Consider the following 23719-nt stretch of genomic DNA (forward strand, 5'->3'; position numbering starts at 1 on the left):
TTTGAGAAATATGGCAACTGATTTCCTGCCAGGCATCCTGTGTGGACAACTGCGTTTGACCCTGTACAGACTGCGGGTGACAGCTACAGCTAAAAGCCCGCGCACGCCATAAGAACTGCATGTTCAGTCAGACTCCCACAGCATTGTGAGACAGCATCGTTTCCCTTGAGGGAGGCAACCTGAAATCAGGTGGGAGTGACAGTGCTAAGCTCTCCAAGAGTACGTGACCATGAGTCCTGCACCTCCAAAATCATGAGATCACCTAGATATCAAGAGATAAAGAAATTACTGAATTTCTACTTTTTCTTGTGCCTTCTGCTTTCTGGGTCTTTACAGGGCTACCCTTATTTTCAGGAATGATGAAGGCCAGAAACATTAAAAAAATAAATACTCTGGGGCATATAAATATATGACTTCATGTATAAACACATGACTTCAGTAAGGTAAAGCTCCAAGGGTGATAAACTGCAAGAGCTAGCATCAGTGAACGAACAAGTCCTGAAGTACAGAACAGGCAGAAAGAGTCATAAACCTGTTACCAGGGCTGTAACAATTTTCACAATGTACTTATTACATGATGATAAGATTAAAAAATGAGCGGTAGGACACAGACCATGAATTCTTCAGATATGAATACGGTAAACTGATTTTTCTAGCTGCCACCATGATTTATAGCTTCTTCTTAATAACCGTCTGAGGGAGTGAGTCATGGTTTCAAAGAATGTTTCTTGGTGCTGTGGTTTGGGTTTTTTTTTTTTTTTTTTAAACAGAAGAGTCAGTGTTTTGATTCTTATCTAAGTGCTTCAAAGTTTCCAGGGTGAAAGGTGTGTTAAATTTAAACTTTTTAAAAGCACAGGTAGAGTCCTTACAATGTAGAAATCATTCCAGAAATACAGCAGTTCCCAGATGGCCACTTCAGCATATTGGCTAGTCTGTGCGTTCACAAGCATTTGTTCACTTGTTGGCTTTTCAAAAGCTGTTGAGAACTGAAGCTTGTACCAGCCATGCAAGACCAGACAGCGCTCTGACAGCTTTCACTCTTCAACCTCAGACACTGGGACAGCAACTTCTAAGCTGGCTGATGGCAGGGGTGAGAAGCGAACAGGGCAGCCACAGATTTTATTGAGAAAAGGACTGCAACAGGGCAGACTGCTTGGATAAGCACCATCAGGCAATGGAAAAACCAGAGCGCAAATGGCTAAGTGCAGAAGGAGGGACGGGGGAAAAAAAAAAACCAACCCAACAAAAAACAAGGGCCCTACACAGCTCTTATTTCTTCCAGGTACCTCTCTACCGTTTTGATTCAGGTACAGAAGGTCCTTATTTGAGAAGCAAGTATTTTATTTGGCACCTTGTTTCTCAAAAGGGAGACTTATATATGAATATCACTTTTAACTAGAAAACAGTTTAAATTGAAATGTTCAATACATACAAAGCATTAGTTCATAAAGGTACATAACTTTTGCCTACCGTTCTCTTAATAGGTACAGTAAATTGTACTAAATTTTCGTTCACCATAATCTTCACCAACTGAGCATACTGTGAGAATTTTAATTAGTCAAGCAATGCATACTAATTTTAACATTCACACTGGAAGACCTTCAAAAATAAAAATACCCAATCTGAAGCCAAGCCTAATGCACAGCAAATATTGCATGAGCAGGCTTACTGGATTTGGAAGTCAGCTCTGAGGCTGCAAGTCACTCTGAAGCAACAATTAATCAAGGAATTGGAAAGAAATCTGGCTAATCAAGCATTTTTTTAAATATTCAGTCTGTCTAATCTGTATACTCATACTGAAAGTGGGCATACATTCAGCAGCAGGAACATGGAAAAGATAGAAAAGCTAGCAAACACCATTGGGAACACCTTTTTTTTTACTCAATAAAGTGCTGAAGAAGACATTGTCAGTAGGTTTGCCAAATGCATGCGATATTGTTATATGCTTCCTGACTTTGCTATTTAATTCTAGCCTCAGTGTACTAAAATGTCCAAAATTTGACCAGCAGCAAAAGACAACCCACTTTTTAGCTGCAAGAACAAAACCAAACCATGAAAACACAGAAAACAAAGTGCTTTTCTTGATCAAGAGGAGAGAAGAATTGCCAAAAAAAGTACCTGGAGGTTAAGGCTGGGTAGTGTGGCAAGGAAAGATGCTATTTCCAACAGGAATGCATGTGCAGAGTATTGCAGTCCCATGAGAGCAATCTGTGCCAACAAGTTATTCTGGTTTTACATGCCTGTGCTTCCCACTGCCGCCCTGTGCATCACACGATACACATACTGTAGCTGATTTAGAAATTTTAAAAAGCCGCCTTAAAAGCTCTTTTTCCTACAGCTTCTGTATGTATTTTAACTGACAGCACAGCTTTAATACAGAAAAAAAAATCAGATTAATTTCTGATGACTGCTCTTAAAGAAGCATATTTTAAAATATGTTGGACATTAAACAGAGAAAACGACACTCACAGAGAGCAGGGTCATGAACTTCATTTGGTATTTCACTCCTTTTCCACCATTTGTTATCCTTGCTGGAACGTAACAACAGGTGCTGTGGTATTAAATATGCAGCCTGTGTATTTCAGCTGTTGGCCATTTCAGGGCTACATCAAGTTCCTCTATAACTACCAGGTGCCCATGCACGCTCAACAGTAATACCACCCAAATCTTTTCCTAGGAAATAAAGTGTATCTTAGGTCATTCCTTCCGATCAAGCAAATGCAATGCAGATACTGTGGTTTTTTTGGCCAGCCTTGGAAACACGTAATGAACCACAGCAAGGCAACAGTGCCAAGCTCCCTAACCCAAGTGGCACTTCCAATAAAGTAATCCGGCCATTACATCTGAATGTTTTACCAGAAGTTAAAGTTTAAAAAGAGGTATCTAATTGCTCTTACAACCATCCCTGAAAAAGGAATGTCTTCTCACAAAAAACACTTAGCACAGGACCTAGAGTATCAACAGAAGAGCTTCTGGCTTGAATGCAGAAGGAAAAGCACAGAGACCAGCACCCCTGCAGAACTTTTAATGCATTGGAGACTTAAATTTGACATGGGGGCGGGGTGGAGGGGGAAGGTAAGAGGAAGTTTAAGATAACGCGTGGCAAAAATACAAAAAACTGGAAGGTCGAGACAAGATGGCAATCTGGCATGACAGGAACAGGGAACTCAAATTCAAGGACAAAGTAGCAACCTGGCTGTCAAAATGCAAAGGGCGTATCTTTTGAGTACTATGTAAAGAAAGCCACAGGAGAGGCTTCAGAGAGTTCAGATGATAGAAAGGTTTGTGAGTGATGTTAAAACGGCTTTGAAAGTAGTTAATACTGCTTTTCCTGTATTTCTAGTTCTGGTTCTCTGTTCTTCTCAACAGTGATCCATACGCTACCCTGTTTCTTGCAGACAGGACTGGAGTCCCTTGGTATCTCTCTTTGAGTGTAATGTTGAGAAGGCTGGATTGCTAGCTTGCACTTTGTTGATATTTATTACTCTTGTATCTTCCACTGGTTGCCCTCAGAAACTAAATGACACCTGCCCCACAAACACAAAATTTCATTTCTGTCTTTCCTTTGAAAGAAATTTCTGAGGCACTTAAGATTGACATAGCTACAGGCCAGATGCTGAAAAAAACAGTAGTGAGGGCACTCAGTTCTCAAGTGTCTGGTTAGTTCATCCTTTTTTCCAATATCAACATTGAAATGAAGATTATAAACCACAAGGAAATAAGTCACCTAAGAATTTTACTTATCAAATACTGTCTGTTCTTTAGGCCTGGAACACTACTGATACCCTTCGTCTCTCTGGAGTTTTTATTTTTTCCTACCTGTTTTCCTGTTTTATAGCACAAAGGTTGAGTTTTCTGGCATTAAATGCATGGCTGTACATACAATACATGCTTTGCCTACTCTTCCTGTAATTATGGAAGACCACACCTAGTAGCCACAGTGGTCGTTTCCACTGCCGCTGCTAACATGCATTTCCCTTACTTTCGTCTTCTACAAGGAGCAAAATAAACCAACCCCTCAGTTTTAACTTTTCCTATCAATATTTAGTAGCCATATCCCGCTCCCTCTTTATCCATACTAGGAAGGCTCTGCAGAGGGACCTGGACAGGTTGGATTGATGGGCTGAGATCAGGTGTAAGAGGTTCCTGCACTTTGGTCACAACCCCATGCAATGCTACAGGCTTGGGGAAGAGTGGCTAGAGAGCTGCCCAGCAGAGAAGGCCCTGGAGGTGCTGGCTGACAGCCAACTGAACATGAGCCAGCAGCACCCAGGTGGCCAAGAAGGGCCAACGGCATCCTGGCTTGCATCAGCAACAGTGCGGCCAGCAGGAGCAGGGAGGTGATCGTGCCCCTGTACTCAGCACTGGTGAGGCCGCACCTCAAGTACTGTGTTCAGTTTTGGGCCCCTCAGGACAAGGACACTGAGTTGCTGGAGCGTGTCCAGAGAAGGGCAATGAAGCTGGCGAAGGGTCTGGAGAGCAAGTCTTATGAGGAGAGGTTGAGGGAACTGCAGTTGTTTAGTCTGGAGAAGAGGAGGCTGAGGGGAGACCTTATCACTCTCTACAGCTGCCTGAAAGGAGGTTGTAGCAAGGTGGGTGTTGGTCTCTTCTCCCAGGTCACTAGCGATAGAATGAGAGGAAATGGCTTCAAGTTGCACCAGAGGTGATTTAGATAGGTTATTAGGAAAAATATCTTCACCGAAAGAGTGGTCAGGCATTGGAACAGGCTGCCTCAAGAGGTGGTGCAGTCACCATCCCTGGAGGTATTCTGAAAACATGTAGATGTGGTACTTCGGGACATGGTTTAGGAGACATGGTAGTGTTGGGTTGACGGTTGGACTTGGTGATCCCAGAGGTCTCTTCCAACCTTAATGATTCTATGATACCACTACCAGGACTTCTGTCCAAACTTCCAGCCATGAAATCAATGGTTGAGAGTATTTTGTCTCCTTCATTCCCTCACTCCCTTGCTGTCAGTTCAGAACAGGCTCTCCAAGACCCAAATGCACAGTCTATCTTTTGGAGGCTTTGATTTGACCCCTGTTTGTTTCCACTTGGTTTGCTTTATTCCTGGCATCTCCAATTCAAAACCAATGCTCAAAACATATGAAAAAGTGTGCAAAGTATTTCTACACATAACACTTACTGGGGAAAAACCCCCGTCCTTGAAAAATATTTGACTTATCAGCACCTGAACTCTCAAGCATAAACTAAGACTGTCAAAACACAGGTCCACCTCCCCATTCATCTTAAGAGTTTGTTTTTGCTTTCATCAATGTCTTTAATTATAGTAAAATATAAAGCATAAGAGAAAAATTCTGTCTGTAAAACTGTTAGCCACTTGTTCTTCTGTAAAATTAAATCTTCTGGTTAAACATCACGTGTGTGACATTGTCATTTCTTTTATGTCAGGAAGCAGTATTATTTGGATACAGAACTTTGATACCTAGTAAAGCACTAACAATCCTATTTGTACATGTTGCGACTGTATTCACTGACTAAAACTAGACAGTTTCCAGAGGTCCCTTTCAGCTGGAAGCAAGGACAAGACTGTGAGCTTGGTGATGACATCTTATCAGAGATGTAGACACCAGAGTCAAATTTTATTCTTAGCTCTTCCTGAAGTATCCACTATTTCTGTTCACAGCTGCACAAATTCATGATTCATTGATTCAAGTTCTTCATTAGTTTCTGAAGTAAAGTCTAAAGTCACTATTTCTCAGTGAATATTTTTAATATAAATGTTTTCAAGTGAACAGAAACATTCATTAATTTTCTCTTTTCCAAGTAGGAAAAAAACAGTCCTTGGAATCAGTAGCTGAAATACTCACCAGTGTCATTTACTTGCTTTTTCTAATATTAAACCAAAATTTTCTTCTTTCTATAAATAAAACTATCTTTGTAGACTAGTTTGGTAAAGTGGACTTAGTAAAAGCAAAAAACAGATGTCATGAAAGCTTTAAAACATCGTAATTTCTCCATTTTTCAAAGTCAGACTTTCCTTGATGAAGTTAATTAAGTGGAAGCTTGTACATGCACTGATTCAGTGCTTTATTAATTTCTGTATAAAGTGAAATAGAAACATTCTGGGATCAAGGCTTGAGGGTATCACATTCTTAGAGGTCCACTGAAATCACAGGTTAGCTACCAAAGCCTTAGAGAAACCTGCAAGTACTGACCTTCAAGGGTACATAAAATACACCTCAGAATATGTCCCTGGATTTCAAATTACAAACCTTTCAAGGATAAACACTCTCAAATAAACGAAAGCCAACTCCCTCTTTACTGCAATTTATTCTCATTACTGTAAATTGCAGCAGGAACAAGACTCTCTGCAGACACCCCAACATTTGTATATTGTATGTTAAACTGAAATGTAGGTTTCCCCTACTGCTATGCAAAAAAAGGTCTTTGATCTTTCATTACTAATCTGCATAGTTACAAATAGCTACAAATACCAATACTGAATTCAGCGAAAGGTAGGGAAAAATAAATAAGTTTATACTGGTTTATAGTATAAACGACATTGCTTCTGCTGAAACAGATCTACAGTAAAGACTTTTGGATCCCAGGTTCCCCAGACTGAATTCACCACCCCATGCAGAGGTGTGGGCTCTCTGCTTCTCATTGCTAGCCAGTCAAGCACTAGAAATGAACCACAAAACAGAGTTGTGACAGGGAATCATCTGATGAAACTGAATCAAACCACACCCCAACCCAGGCAGGGAATCCTATGAAGAAAACAAAATTTATGAGAAAACCTCCCTAAAGGATGAATGTAGAATGAAACTCTCAAAGGCACGTTTCCCAGTTTCTCTCCTCCTCACTCAAAGCAAGACTGTGCCCAGATGACAGCAGATTTAAGGCTTGTGCTTTTGCTGATCTTATGGTAAAAAAAACAAGTTGCTGGCAGTTGCATTTGCATTGCTAATGCCACAGCATACCCTGTTCAGCAGCCACAATGAAGATGCATCCACAGAAGAAAAAAGAGTACACCTACCATTAAAGAACAGAAGTAACTCAGCAAATCTACTGATGCAGACAGAGAAAATACGAAAATCTCTAATTTCCAGATTTCCCATAGTACAAAATAAAAAGTTAATGTCAATATGTATAAGACTAATGTTCACATTGGTGCTATTAATGCAGAAACAGTCAGTGTAAGCACTCAGATTTCTTACAAAGTCATATGCAGCAACTGTTACTACTAACAGTAATTCTACTGGATACCACTGGATCCATGAAGTGTACCTAATAAGCAAACATGAAAAATTAATCCTTAAACATGAAAAAAAAAGTAATTTTGGCTTTAAAGCCATCGTGAAATAGATGAAACTATTTTTAGCCTTCTACTTCTTTTATTGAGTATGATGTATGGAAAAAGAAAAACAGAAGTTGTTTTGTAAAGTAGCATAAAAATCAGTAGCTCTTTCACACCTCTTTTTGAAATGCTCTCCTCTTACCACTTTTTGTAATCTGATTTTAACAAAAAAAATCAGTCCAGAAGGCTGAAATAATACCTGCAATATAGTTTTAATTTGCTTATTACCCAAATATGTTTACAGAGACGCTAAATGTCTGAGGAAAGAGTGGGGAGGGGAAGCAACTGGCTTCTCAGAAAGCAGTATTTAAGAACCCTTATGAAACTGTCACATTTAACAGAAGGCTTGACCAAATTATAAATCCTTACTGATGAAATGAATGATATGTGCTTTTGAATAAAAGTTACAAATTGCAATTAATATTTGAGTCCTACATATTCCTTGTTATCCCTGGGACATGTACTACGAAATACTCATTCTTAGAAGCCATTCATTGAGCCTTTTGCTTTACTTGGAAATAATACTGGTAAAAAATACAGCCTTTCCGAATGTAGGTACAAGGCCCTTCCCTTACCCAGATACTTCTTTTGGTTCCCCAGAGATTCACTGACTTTTGCTCCCCAATCTCCAACCCACCTCATTTATGACAGCACATGGTTTCCAAATTCCTCAAAGAAAATAACCTCAGGGTCTAAGAAGTGCTATAATATAGCAAATGCTGTCATCAATAGATAAATGGAAGGAAGAAAGGGAAACTAAACCTCCAGTTCAACAATCGGTTCTGTAAGATGGAAAAGACTGGTAGAATTTGAAAACAAAGCACTATCTTTCCATATGTGGAGTACTGTGTGCAGTTTTGGGCTCCCCAGTATCTCTCCAAAAAAGAAGCTGACAAACTGAAGTCCAGCAGACAGCCACCAGGATGATTAGGGAGCTGGAGCACACGACACAGAGGACAGGCTGAGAGCGCTGGTTTTGTTCACCCTGAAGACTAATAGTGGACCTAACCAATATATCAAACTTGTTATTGAATAGTTACAGAGAAGACAGAGCCAGGCTCTTTTTCAGGATACACAGCAGAAGAGCACACAACACACAACAGCTGCAGCAAGGGGAATTCTCATTAGGAATGACCACCTTCATAGCATCTAACTTTGAATTTGGATCCAACTTCAAAGCCAGCTCTGCTTCCAGAAGAAGGTTGTGCCCGATGACCTCCAGAAGTTCCCTGCAGCCTCAGTTAATCTATGACTTTCTCTATTGACCAGATAGCCATGGGACTGTATATTGCTTGAAATTAAATACATGAGTCTTGCAGTTTGCTATGGATTAAAAGATTGGATTACATAAGTATAATTACATTAACGGAATTTTCTCAAAACAACCCAGCATTCAACCCAACGATCGCAGCTAAATGATTAACCTGCTAAAAGTTTCAGTGATTCTCTGAAGTAGCCTACCAGGCTACACCTAGTGCTTGTCCCTTGGCCTCTGCTCAAATTACTACCTAGCTTCCTCATCCGCTCCAAGTGCACAAGGGAGAGATTCCTAAATACGTGGGGTACAAAGTGTTCTGCAGAAGACAACTACTCCATATGAACTTCCAAATGCAGTATACAACAAAAAAACACCAGTTCAACCTATTCAATTCCAAGCCTGTAGAAGAAACAATAGTGGCCACCTAATCCATTCACAGATAAGCTATCTCAAAGATTACCCGGATTTGGCCAGAAAAATAAAATCAACCACTCTTTCAGTTTTTGAGGAGTGAGATGCAGAGGTTGGAAAAGACCTTCAAGATCATATCAAGTCCAACCGTAAACCTAACACTGCCAGGTCCCTAAACCATGTCCCTAAGTGCCACATCTACACATCTCATCACTCAACCAGATGGGCAGCCTGTTCCAGTGCTTGACAACCCCTTCAGTGAAGAAATTTTTCCTTATATCCATTCTCATCACCCCTGGTGCAACTTGAGGCTGTTTCCTCTCATCCTATCACTTGCTACTTGTGAGAAGAGACCCACTTCAGTCTGTAACTTAAAAGTTAACATGAAATGGCACTGTCACCACCTGGTACGTGTTGCATTTATGTATGGATAACGCTTTGCTTGCACAGTTTGGATCTTCGCATTCACTGTCATAAAAGCATAAAAGGTTCTAAACAAATGCTTGTTTTGGAGACAGTGGGATGAAGAATCATACATTACAGATTCACATCGATGTTTTGGATGGAGTAAGTGGCCTGTAGGAGCACAAGAGCAGGTAATTTGTTATCTAAATGAACATTATTATACCCTGGAACACTTTCACACAATGAGAGGTGACTGCAAAATGTCAAAGCAAATCCATGACTACTTACAGGAGGGAGTACTGACTTCTCAAAACAGCGAGTGCTCTGTCATTTTATAACCCTCGTGTCTCTGTTCTGAGCTCTAAAAGGAGCAAGACAGGTGAGCTCATTCCTCAGTAATCTCATTTGGATTAAAAAATGCTAATTGTGTCTAAAAAAGCTCTGAGCATTTGTAGGAATGCAGAAAGATCTCTCTCCCATGAAATGTGGTACTTAAAACTAAGTGTGATAAAGGTGCAATACAGGCTTTCACTGCTTCAGAGTTTGTAACACAATATCCATCATTTCATAGTCTATGTATTACATTCACCCTGATATCTGTTATTATTTTACTTCTCCTTTGAGACATTAGGTTTATCTCCTGTTGTTTTCTAAATATACAATATAAAACCTGTAGAACGAAGCTTAAGTTTTCTGAAGCGTTACATAAATTACTGTTTCCTTCTATTGAAGAAATACTATGTAAGGAATCCATTAACAACACAGTAATTTTAACGAGTACTGGCATGTATTTAAAAAGGTATATTCATATTTTTAATATGACAGCATTAAGAACATTTCCTTCAGATCGCAGAAAGGAATTAAGTCAAATAACAGCCTGAAGCCATTTGTTACCTTCCTTGGTACATGACATGACACCATGCAGCACCAGATTGAAATTACGGCATGCCATTAAATGCTATAGTGTTTTTCCTGACTTTAACATGCTCTTTGTTTCATCCAGGGCAAAAGTAACTACAAGAAAACGTGCTGGGGTTATTTATATCATGACAGTTGTTGCAAAATGTAAATGTAGTACAGATCGATGCCATGCACACACACACACACATATTTACCACAGCATTGTGGTATACAGATGAATACAAAGATTGTTCTAATGTTACTAAGCAGCATGATGGGAGAAAAAAACCAAAAACTAAACTGTTTCATGTTACCATTGTAATATGGACCATGCAGAGATCAAAGGCAGAAGCTGAAAAGCCCAGATACACTGCTGCATACGCCAGCAATTATTACAAAATACAGTGAAGTAATGATTGTGTTCTAGCAATGCCTTTTTACTCCCAGTTCCTGCTAAAAAAATAAGATTTGACTTGAGGTCAAAGGCTCCGCCTTTATTCAATTAATTGTAAAAAAGGAATTATTCAGGAGTTAGCCATTCAAAATTGACCTTGGTTTTGGGTTTCACTGTAACAATGGGTATAGTTCATTTTTACAGTAGTAAAACCTATGGTCTTTGATCTTGTTACGCAGATTTTAAAAACTACTCCATACTAACCCATTAAATCCACTTTTATAGACGTACCACTGTTCTTCAAATACTGCGATTCGCTTGTATAAAGTAGCTGGAAGTGAAGCATTGCTCACTTCAGCGTCAGATCATTGCAGAACATACATGATGTTCAATGTTGTGCCCTCAACCCTCCATTTCATTCAGGCTGATCTGCCAATACATGGTCCGAGAGTCACGTCTGGAAGCTGCAACTGAATTTCAGAGCTCCTTGTATACCCCTTCACTCGTTCCTGGCCAGTGATGCTTCCCTAGCCACCTGAGCATCTCAGCTTTAAGGATATAGAAAAGTTTTGCCTTTGTTTACAAATAACATTAAAATAACTTTTTTTCTGTAGCTTTCTCCTTCTTTCATTTTTTAGCATGTAGCAGATTAACCACTATGCTTTCATCGCTAGCTTTGTCCTTGAAATGTGCAGAATCTGGTAAAATAACTGTTTTATAATCATCCAAATGTACCCTCTACCCCTTCCATAATTGGTCACAGACTTTTACCTACTAATTTCCTGGCTGGGCCTCATAATTTGTAGGTAAGTCAGAGAGTGACATTCAGTCTTTCACCTAAAGGAAAAACCACTCACCACCCCTCCTTTGGTAAACCACTTAAAAGATTATGTATCCTCAGTGTCAAAAGCACGAGCCCCAAATTCATTCTGAATTTGTGAAGCATCAATTTATTTTATGCAAAAGCAGCTTCTTGATGAAACAGAACTAGTTAGGTGAGAGACTGATTATCTATTTTATGCCACATACACTGGACCACTATAAATCCACACGTATTTGATTATATTTTTGCAGTATTTTGATCAGTGATCTTTCATACCCTATTCAATCAGATTAAGCAAAGTAGTGTAAAATCTGCAGTTCTACATATTCACCTGTTAATCCCAGTCTTTATTCACATACACACTAAACCCCCTTTTCTCATGCATCTTTGAAATTATTCCTTTACAAATGGGAGTATATTGCCAGGAATACATTTACAGACCAACTGAAAAACCTTCTCAGTGATATCTGTGCCTCATCTTCCCACAATGGCTACTGGTTTTATTTTCCATTCTAATCTATTAAATCACAGGGCAGCAAAACCCAAATATTTTCCCAGCTTAAAATAACTAACCAAAAAGCTACTCTCTCTTTCCTGTCTCAGCCACCTGCTCCAAATGCTTTTTTTCAGCATGAAGATCCTGGCATTTCAAATAGTTTCAAAAGAAATGGAGAGAAAGGCAAAAAATAATTTCAGAGAACGTTAAGAATCTGAATCATCTTAAGAAGGTAAAAGGTGTCTTTAAACAAGAAAATTTACATTTCAAGTATCGCCAGCTTGGTAAAATTGTCTGGAGCTTCCTGTATGTAAACCAGAGGATCTTTCATGCTATGGCATGAATGCTGATCTCTCCTACTATAAATCTGAGGGATAATGCCCACATTGCCATATTCTTGTTCACATATTCTCTTTTTCAAACAGTTTCTATAGAGAAATATTTTTTTTTCAGTTCTGCTTTTCAATAAATCTGTCCTACAGAATCTTCTTGGAAAAAAAAGACAAGCTGCCTTTTAGTTCATCTGTTCATTCAATGAGAAGAAAGAAGAAAAAGAAAACAGAGACCATCATTGTAATTCTTATCAAAACATAGGCTATCATGCTTCATAACTAATGAGGTTCTATCAGCATTATTAGCATTAAGTTTGATTCAGTCCAAGTTGACTTCTCTGCAAATCAACAAAATAGTTTTTTATTCAAGTGAGCAAATGGAGGTCCTTGGTAATGTTTCTTCAAGTGGGGGAAGTTGTAGAGTATGAGGAGAAAACCATCTGAAATATTCCAAAAATTTCTTGTTTTCACAAAACACAAAATGCTTTGGTTGCCTTACTGCTTGCTTATCGGTTGTGTTTTTCTAATATTTTTCTGAGCCATACTGGATCTCTGTAAGTTTGAGTCTCCTTAAGGACTATTTGTGTCATTTCTGTTCTAAGAAATCCAGTGTATAACCCCACTACCGCCCTGTTCCCTCTTCTGTATAAATGCTCTTTTGTATATAGGCACTTTCAGGAAATTGCCCTCCTCCTCCTTCGCTTGCTCCCTACTGTCCTACTCTGGCTTGCACCCCCTCCCAATCAACACTAGTGAATAACTGTATTTTTGTTGGATTGCTTCCAGCTCCTCCACACGTTCCACTCTAGAAGCAGTAAATGAAACCCTGTAGCTTTGGCACACTCCCCTGAGCTTTAACACATGCACACGCGTGCATGCACACGCATGCACGCACACTTATTCCGACAGGGAAGTAAAAGGCATCAAGCTTATTCCCAAAATAATGACCTTTCACTTCTCCCCCATGCAACTTCCTCTTTTGCTGAAAAATACAGTGCTTCCAAACCAAAAAATCTTCCTCTTTCGATATTCTACTACCAGTCTTTTGAAACACCGTTTCTTCCACTTATCTGTATTTCATGTGTGAGTAAATTACCACAGCTGAGACAGACAGACAGACATCCCTCAGTGCCAACACTTCGGTCATTTCATATCCAGCAAAATCGGCAGGACTCTGGATGATTTTGCCAAGGCTTTTTCCCCTCCCCTTTGAATACCCGAAAGCTAAAGCAAGCAGAAACCCTCCTCCGTGCTCACAAAAGTGACACTGGCGAAACAAGCACGCACATTTCCTCTCCTGTGAAAGCAATTAAAAACCATACCTTCCTTGGGTTCATCAGCCTCCGAACTCATGGTGTCAGCGCAAGGCACTGGGGACCTGATAACAGCTGACGTGCGCACTGAGAAGCAGCCGCAAGTCAACTTCTCAAAAAAAAAAAAAAAAAAAGAGGGGGGAAAAAAAAAAAAAAAAGAGAGAAAGGGCTGGGATTTTAAGGGGAAAAGTCTGTGAATTCAACAAATCACAGCTAAGCTACTTGAAAAGAATCCCGCCCCTTTCTCAGCTGCACACCAGCAACTGTCTGGAAAATCAGCACCTTCACAGAAACCCTCATTTTACTCTCCAGTAGTCACCGTTTATGCATTTTATTCTCCCCAGTCTGTAGGAAGGGTGGAGTTTCACTTGTTGCAGCTTGCCAACGTGGTATGAGAAAGCAAACAGGGGAGACCAAAAAAGCCCTGAGTGCAGAGCAGTGTCTGACTGCTGTAACTTACAATCACGTTGGGGCTCTTTAAACTTGCAGGAAAATCTAATTTAAATCAATTATTTTTTAAGCCTAAATTGTACATTTCAACACTGGTTACTACTTGGAATTAATTCTGTAGCCTCTGTAATTACACTGATTAATACAGGATGACTAAATACATGTTTGAAGGATGAGAAGCAGCAGCTTTCTTTTAGGTGGTTTAAGCTAAATCATTATTTTTCTTTCACTCGTGCTCAGTGCCTGGTGCAGTCTACCCTGAGAAGAGCAATTCACCTTTCCTTCTTGAAAAAACTATCTGATTTCTTTGTGCTACATACTCCCCTGCCTCCTGGAAAAGATTATTATTTTAACTATTACACAACATTGTTTTACAGCACAGCAAGAGAGTTGGGTCCTTTGCAGCCACCCCCCAACTCACCATGCACCATACATCCCTTCAGAGCAAAATCGGGGAATTACTTTGAAGCCTATTTTCCGATTGGCACAGTCTCCACCAAAATCACCATCAAAAGGAAACATCTTTTCCTACTTATTCATTTAATATATTTTTAGCACAGCAAACAGGACAAAACACCAGTGGAAATGTGACTGCTCAGACAAAAGGAGAGTCATGATCTCTCAGAAGTCCTGATGGTGCTGGTAGCTATGACATGCAACCAAATTCCCACCTACCTTCCCCTCACAGGGTTAAATGCGTAGGCCGGAAGGGTTGTCAGGGTCTTCATGGAATTAGTGCTATTAATGGTTAGCAAGCATGTTACTGGAGTCAAGTAGAAATAAGTGTAATTCAAGATGAAGTCAGAAAGCACCCAACTGTCAGCTGCACAAAATTGGAGTGCATAGGAAAAAAGAACGAATAAAGCATTTCAGATTGTACCTTTCACATACAAGCCCATCCTGCCTACTTACAGTCTTCCCATAAACTTTAATGAATACAGCTGAATGTTACAGAGTCAGGAAGGGCATTGTGGGTTCTTCAGCTATGGCAAAGTTGCTTTGAGGACCAAGGTAAATAATACTTCAGTATGTGAACAACTTTCATCCTATTTTGAGTGATTTTATTCAGATAAGTACTGTCCTTTGCCATGTACTTCTCCATGCCTAAGACAGACAGATCACATTTTAGTTAAAGGCTCTTGGTGACACTGGCAATTTTTTATTTTGCAATACGCACAACTCCTTAGGTCCCTTAAGGACATTCCTCAAGAAGCTAGCTACCTTCTACAGGCCTCATCGTCTCCTGCAGCGTGGCAAAGCACAGCAGCTGCCTCCTTCAAAGCACAGAGAATGAAAGCAAATATTACCCTAAGTGGTATCACAAAGAAAAAGTAATTACAACAGTGGACTAGCTAAAGAAGCCACATTTTCAAGTTGAGTTGGTTTTTTTTTTTTGTAATTACTTGTTTGGGGTAATTTCCCACTCAAAAAAACCCTACAGAAAATAGAGGAACAGGAAGAAGCATAGCGTTAGTCAAGATGAACTGTAATAGCCTTTGGGGACTTTTAATCAAAGGGAGTGTTGGTAGAGATAAAATAGCCAGAATACAAGCCAGTATCAAGAGCCCTGCATGAACAGATTTACACAAAAGATGGATGCCTTTTGTTATTTTAGATGACAGATCAACACAGAGAGATAATGAACCTTGTGGTTAAACATCAGCAAGTTCTGCAAATTAAGATTTCTCAAATCTCTCAGAAACATTAGACCTCTCTGGACAGATAACAAAAACTCAATGATTTTGGTTTGTTTCTTCCCTATACAGTCAAGATTGCATCCCCTCGCTCAGCCCTCTTCCTCCTGCATACAGGGTCTCAATTCAGACTCCAGAAATTATTTTTTACGTTTATTTTTATTTTTATTGTTCTTAACACGTGCGTCACCTGAAAAGATCCCAATCAGGCCAAAGTGTGCTTAGGTAGATTATTTTCTGATCTTAGATTAAGTAGCACCTTGTAATAGCATTCAATCATGAGGACCTTCTCCAGGGTCTGCACCCAATAAACTCCGATAATTTTACTCAGAAGGCCAGTAAAAGTGATGGTATAAGGCAGGTTAAAGTTAAGCAGAGTCCATGGACAACACCAGAGCTCAGGTAAGGGATGACACTACCTCACCAGCAGAAGAGCCAGTTGTTGAAGAATCCAGACTGGATTTTGGATCCCATGATGAATAAACAACCTGGAAGCTCAAAAAAAAACCCCAAAAATTCGCCTTTTAATAGTAAACTGTGTATGTGATATGGAGTAGGAAGGACAAAGCAAAGAATGACAAAAACTCTAAAAAAAAAAATATAATCCATAGATACAGCTAAATTTCGTAGGGTAGATTCTCTTAGGGGAAAGTAACTTCCTAAAATGAAGGGCTTAAAACCCACCATACATTTGGACAGACACCATCTTAGAGGGAAAGCCAGAATTCCCATAGGAAAATTAAATCTTTTATGTGGTACACACACACAAAAAAATGGGTTTACATACCAAGTTTCAGTGGCTAGAAGTCTAAAAGCTACAAAGCTGGGTAAGACAAGGGGGTGCAGTGAAATATGGTCCTTTACCTCCTTCTCTGCTGCAGCCAAAAACTTCTGGTTTTACTTTACAAAAATGTTAGTTGGTTTTGGTTTGTTTTTTAGCCCATCATTTGTAAATTGTCCTAATTTCTGCTAACACTAAGGCAGGGTTACCACAGAAAGAACAGGCTGTAGCCAGGCCTTGGCTTACTACAGCAATATGCAGGGCATTGTGAAAGGATGGGTAGCTGTGTCAGCACATCCCCAGCCCAGCTCAAAACTTTGCTCATGTTTTGTGTCCCGAAGCATGCTGAGACAGCTCTGTTCACAGAGCATTTTCTTATTAGATACACAGGCAAATCCTATTACATCTTTTATAAATATTTAAAATAAATAAAATACATAGTAGCCCAAAACTGGAACTAAAATTACTGCCAAGAAGATTCTGAAGCTCAATGCTGAAATGTCAAAAAAACCATTGTAATATTTTGGTTTACAAAAAAGAAGAAGCAGCACTACTACATGAAAAGTATCAGGAAGAATCTTTCAAGAGGAGGCAGCTGCCATGGAAGCAAGAATAGATCTCCTACTGCAAAAAAACCCTGCATGGCCCTAGAACAGTTCTAGAGAAGGAAGTGGTAATGTAAGACTTCAGACATTACATATTCATGGGTTGTTTTTTTTTTTTAAAATCTCCCCTTGTTTGGTTAACATAATTAAATTTGTCTGGTGATAGCTTCTGCTCTTTGAGAACATCACATTTAATGAATTGCAAACCGTTAAACAATAAAAATAAGGTCCATGCCCAGCTTCAACTCCTTACTACAGATGATGGCGACCAGTCATTTTCTCCTTCCAAGCCAACTGCATATTTTTTGCCAGCTGTAACTGCACTGAGTTATTTGAAACCACATGACAGAATTCTGATGGCAGCTGTGGAAACCTGGGTCTCCTACCCTACTCCTAACTGTGAGACAAAAGAAAGAGGTGTACCAGTACCCTGAAAGATCATAATACATATAATCGCACTTGGTTAATAAAGAGCCATGCTGTAGAGATTTCCTTTCCAATGCATTAGAAAAGATGAAGAATGTTGTGTGGATCAATGATGAGAAAGTAAGTGTTGCACTACACTGTCCCATGTAAGACTGTATAGTTCAACAAAGTACTGGCCTTCACAGTACTACTACAAACAAAGCTTTTCAACCAGCTGTTTTCATCAAGTAAACTCAAAGATACCATACTTAAATGCGTAACCTAAGGATTACGTAAACTTTGCCATTTAGCAATCATGCAGTAATATAAGGAAAGCTTACGCCATCTCTCTTCTGTAGCCCCAAAAAGTTGTGCCTATTTCTGATACAAGGAGCTTGGGTTGACAAATGTTCAACTTCTGACACTTTTCAGCGGGTGTGCATTACAGGTGAATAATGCAAGTTTTTACAGAGGACAAAGAGCACATTGGATACTGTCCTGAAGCACTCACATTTATTATTGCTTCGTATGCATCATTTGCAAAATGTAATGAGAAACGATTGTGATACACCCATCACTGTAAATGCGTTTCACCAAAACCTCAAACTAACATTCTGAAAGGGAATGAGATGTAAGATTGTTGTATTTCAGTCCAAGATCTCCCAAGCAGAAGTAGGTGCAGCAGCTCTGGTCTGCAGACGTTTATGAAATCTCCAAACATCCTGCCTTATCAGAGCAACAACAAGACATTTATACAGTATCTCAGAAAAAAAGGTACAAGATAATAGCTAATGGAAAAAAGAGGACAAATTGTTAAATTCAAAAGCCCGGAAGCCACACTGAGATATCGTTAGGAAATTAACTGTAGCTACCTCTTCTGCAAGAGGTACTTTGTAGAACTTGGAGGTTTTACCAGAACGATCTTTTTATAGAAGTTACTGATTGACTAAGCAGTCAAAGATAACACAGAAGTGTGCCCTCGACTCGCTCCATTGGTGCTTTTCTGCATCTCTTCCAGTATCGCTACAACCTTTTTTCAGGCAGAGAGATCATAACTGCACTGAGTTTCAATATGCACAGGTTTATCAGAACAGGAGACATTTTTTTTTCTTCTAGCCCTTCCCTATTAGTTTAGACTGGTGGATGAGCTCTTTGGCTTCCATATGGAGCACTGAGATCTTGTAGCACAAAGCGAGAAGCTGTTGCCTCCTCCAGCACTGCTAATCTCCTAGGATGGAGAAATCCACTGCTAGGCATCCTCCCAGGTGCCAGACAGCGCAGCCCTGACCTGTCTGTGCCTTCTGCTGCTACCACACACAGACATCACGTGCATGTGAAGGTGCGCACAGACACCATGCATGCAGGATGATGCACAGGGAGAGGAAAGGTGTGGAGAGAGGGGTGCAGAGTCAAAGAAAAAAGTAACATTTCAGCTTTCTTGCATTGTATTTAAGTTGTTCTGCTTTCAGTTATGCACTTAAACAGTTACATACAGACATTCAAATTAGCAAACCAAGAAGCTATTTTGAAGTTATTTCCTAACCCAGAGGTAGAGCAACACCATCTGTAGCTGTGTTACTTCTGTTATTGCAAAAGAGAGTGCAATATGCACAGTCTGTGTAGTGTGAGCGCAGTAAAAACAAACTCCAACTCTTATGCAATTTTGTTAATTTGGGGTTTAATATTATTTTACAGTAAAAAGAGGACTTCTGATTAGCAGTGTGATTTTAATAGCACTGTTTATACAGTTCTGTAACTAAAAGGATTAGGTACAATAGCCCACCTGTTGTTGCTGTAGCCAGACTTTACTCCTGATTTCTTTTATTCTACCATAAAACACACATTTATCAAGACAATCTAGACAGTGCTTAGCTTTTGATTCATGTCAGAAATACTGTTTTTAGCATACAGCATCAGTGTTTTCACATAACAGCACAACTCTAACATCTCAGTTATTTACAGTTTTTAAGCAATTTGTCTTCATGTGCATAAACCATGTACCAGGTACTGTTTTCACCTTAGGAAAATTCACTCCACTGAAAGCTAGAGAGGCAAAATAAACCAAAACATTAGCAGCCTGATCTATATGCCAGATCTGAAAAATATGGGTACTCCGGGTTTTGGCCTGATTGTTACTGCTTGCTATTCCTTATCATTAACTAATTTTTTTCTGTTTGCACAACAGACTTCAAAACAATTCACATTACAATACTTGTGGCACTTGTTGAAACACTCACAATACTTCCACCTATTGGGCAGACCCACGAATGATACTCTGGTATATGTTTCTACCACGTGGTTAACAAATTACAAGTCCAGTCCCAAGGGATCATGCAATCCCTCAACAGCTTCTGCACCATGCTCAGCATCCAGCACTTCATCCTGTTCTCCACGCTCCCCTGAGCTATTTCTATGCCCTTCTGTTCAGCTTCCATTCTCCACCCTGCTGGTGGTTTGTTGAGCCCTGTCCATTCTTTCATTTCCAAATGCAAAGAGCAATGAATGGCAAATTAGCGTTGTACAGACCTATGCCACACCGCTTTCAGTCAAAGTAAGCAAAACCTAGGGCTTCACCGTAGAGTAAGCTGTACATAAGTATGTCTTACAGACCTCCTTTCTGATAACGAACTGGGAGAATAAACAGCAGTAACGGGGTGACAAACAGATTCACAATAAGCAAGCATACCAAGCTAGGGATAGGAGAAAGCAGCACACTGGGGGCAGATCCTGGTTTCCACATAGATGCAGTAAAACTTGCCTTACAGAGGCTTTCTCCCCCTGACAGAAAATGGACAGGGAGAGGGTAGGAAGATATATGCACAAAAAGCTTCATAAAGTTGAACCTGCTTAATATTAAACATAATTTGCTATGAAATTTTAAAGTCCATTTAGTCTCCTCTGTACAGTTTACAGAGTCCATCTAATACCCACAAACAAGTCTATGTATTTTCAGTGCTGACAGCCCAAGAAGACAACATAATAGTAACCACCTTGCAAACTGTCAAGACTACTGTGCAGTGTGCATCTTCCAAACCCGTCCTTGTCACAAACATGCTGAGATTGCTGGTTTCCAAATAGCGACAACAGTTGTTTTTAAGCTGCCATTGCCTCTACTCAAAAGGTCTGTGGTTAAGAGGTGGGAAACATCTTCACTTAGCCTCAAAACATAGCTTTCTTCATAAGCTTTATCTGCATCTGCCACCAACCATCGGAGATTTCAGCCATAACACAGCCTCAGCACAGGACTGGGATGCTGTTTTAGATTGATCCCTGCTTTTTGGCCTTAAGATAAGCATCATTTATCACAGAACAGCACGCTGCCAGGGTATGAGACTGCTCTAATCTCAGAATGGGTTTCAGTGGCTCACCTTTTCTTTTCTTTTTTTTTTTTCCAAAAAGTTGTGAACTGTGATGTAATCTGTTGCCTTGACTAGAGGTATCATGTACAAACCCACTAATAGCAGCAATGGTTTTATTGTAGCCATGAAGATATAATGCACTGAGAAGTGCTTATTCATCCCACAGTTACCAGTTACTGAAGACAAGGTTTCAGTGCAGGAGCAAGTACAAAACAATTTCTCAAGAGCAAACACACAAATAACGTTCAACGACTTGGTTGCTATCCTCAAATAGGTGATAAATCAGTGATGGCTGCTGAAAGTTCAGGAGTTCACAGAGCACGTGGCAGAAGTTACAGACATAGAGTCAACGTTAGCTGTCTTTTGAGGGTCTTGCACCAAGGACTGCAACAGGTACTGACACAGGCTTATAGCACTGTTTGTACAGATACCAAAAATTTCACTCATTATTTAATTCTTCCTTTAAAAGGAGTGTACACAGATTGTCACTGCCAACACAGCTATGTCAAGAAAAAGGCAGCACTGAAGAGAATGAGACAGTGAAGAGACCCGCACAAACAAAGGTAGAAAGGTACAATCCTCCAGTTTGGTAAAGAGTACAGCAGATCTGAGCTAGTTTTGTCACACAGAAAAATAAGTTCCTCAGTGGAAGTTTGAGATAAAACTCTTATAAAATGGTTGTGTTATTATACGATATTTCAGCCTCTGAAGAAAAAAAAGAAGTCTGAGAAGAAATCTGAGGGGCAGAACACCAAAAACAAACATGAAAAAACCCTGCATCAGAAATAGAAGTCACACAAAAGCATCACTGATTCCCCAGATGAGTGGGTAGTCAATGAGCTGCACAGAGACTGACAGCATCACCATAGGCCATGAGAAGAGATACTTACACAAGATCTGCTCTCAGCAAGATGTAAGAAATGAGATACTGCCAGATACTTATGCATCAAAACACAGTGCTGGAACAATTTTAATTGAAGAGGAGTATTTTAATTAAAACCAGAAAATCTAATTTCACATAGCCAAAAGTCAAAAAGACCTTGAAAACAAAGTGCCTGAACTGGTGTTAAATACAGTATGTTTTAAACAGTGCTAGTGGAATGTATCATTAATAAGGTACATTTTTCTTTTTTAAAAAATGTATAGCAGAGACGCTGACAGAACAGAAAACAGAATATTACTTTAAAAAAAGGAAGGTTTTTGTTCATATAAAAGCAGTGTACATATGGGAAAACACATGTGCCTCAGTTTGTGAGGGCTGCGTTCCGGTCCCAAGTGAATAATCCAAGTGTTTTGCTTTGTGTTTTACGCATTCGTAACAATCAAACTATGTCATTTTTCTTTTAGATGCCAAAGTCATTAATCATGCAAACAGTCAAAACACTACTTGCATATCAAATGCAATCTCATCTAGATAAAATTTCAAATCAAACAAAACTAAAAAATACCAAGCTATAAGAATAATCTCCTTTTAGTTCAAATTTTAATTAAATGAGATTAAAAGAGGGATTTAAATGGATATTAAACGTAAGTAGAGTTTGCTCTTTAAAAATTCATTTTAGCTACAGTTTACATTCACAAGCCAGATGTAACTAATTATGTGGTGTTCATTCAAAGAACCATATTGATTTCTGCATGTTCCAAATTGGTTTTAAATCAGTATATGATTTGCCTAAAGCTTAGACTGAAGCCACATTAAGAATCTGGAAAAGTACTTGCAAGAACTGGATTTGTTTTGGGAAAATATTAACTACGACTACGCTGAGCAAGTGCTGATAAGTCAGTTCCCAATACCTAAATGAATTTAAGAACTCATCATTTACGGCAGCCTTAGAGGGAATATTTTCAGCACTTGCTTCCCCAGGCGTATTGTGACATTTTCATAACTAAAACACACTTGGGAGATCAGCACTTTAGGCTGGTCCAAGTGAGAGTGACTGTCTAACAGAGCAGCATCATCTTTGTCTTCTTTTCCACCTGCCATGCCATCATAGCCATGTGGTGTCCACATAAAGAAGATCCAGGTTATGGCTAACATTCAATATTTATTTTTTGGCTAGGAGAATGTTAACCTAAAATGGCTAATTTTTTAAAAAATAAATATGTAATAAACTAATTTCAGCTAAAAGTATTTCTCTCACAAACGAAGAGCTTGGATGATTTCTAATCTAGTTATGACAACTGAAAATCCATACTTTGCTTGTTTTTCCCTACATTAAGCAGGCTTACGCTAGTGAGCAATGTAGGCAGATTTCAGGTGTAAACTCTGTTTAACATTTTAGCATTACGTTAAAAACTAGATGTTGGATTTTTTTAATTGCTCTGAGTTCCAATTAAAAAAAAAAACCAAACCAAAAGACACCAAAACCCAACCAAACAAAAATACAGAACTCAGAAATTTTTGCTGGAGCCCAAATGAGTATGTTTAGTAGAAGCACATCTAATTTCAAGTATTTTATCTACTTTACAGGAAATTCATACTTCAGCTTTTAGAATACTTCAGCAACAATAACAGAGTTTGCACTCTGGGGCTAAGCCAAAGTGCATACCACTTCACAGGGTTATTGCAAGACTTTCATGAACTATTTCAAGCATTCAGTTTCAAAAAAGATGTGCATAACAAGATCTGAACAAGGCTGCCTGTGCTCAGCTCCTAGTTTTTTTGTTCAACATCTCTTTTGCTGAAAGCTTAATTATGGCACATACTTTATATGATTTACTGTTCAGGTGGCTGCTCTGTCAGAGCTGTGCTACTGTAATTCTTCCTAAAGG

The 23719-nt window shown here is 39.3% G+C and overlaps 1 protein-coding gene across 3 annotated transcripts in view; it reads right to left on the reverse strand.

The window, feature by feature from the left end:
- Positions 1 to 23719, reverse strand: part of TNFAIP8 (TNF alpha induced protein 8) — a 66116-nt gene that overhangs the window by 6656 nt on the left and 35741 nt on the right. The window contains exon 1 of one of the 3 annotated variants that reach the window (XM_064438333.1): positions 13663 to 13772. The exons of the other annotated variants lie outside the window; for them this stretch is intronic. Within the exon in view, the coding sequence (XP_064294403.1) occupies positions 13663 to 13693 (31 nt within the window). The 5' untranslated portion in view covers positions 13694 to 13772. Of the gene's footprint in view, positions 1 to 13662; positions 13773 to 23719 lie in introns of those variants that run through there. 3 annotated transcript variants of the gene reach the window in all.

This window comes from Phalacrocorax carbo, chromosome Z, assembly GCF_963921805.1.
Source record: "Phalacrocorax carbo chromosome Z, bPhaCar2.1, whole genome shotgun sequence".
Lineage (NCBI taxonomy): Eukaryota > Metazoa > Chordata > Aves > Suliformes > Phalacrocoracidae > Phalacrocorax > Phalacrocorax carbo.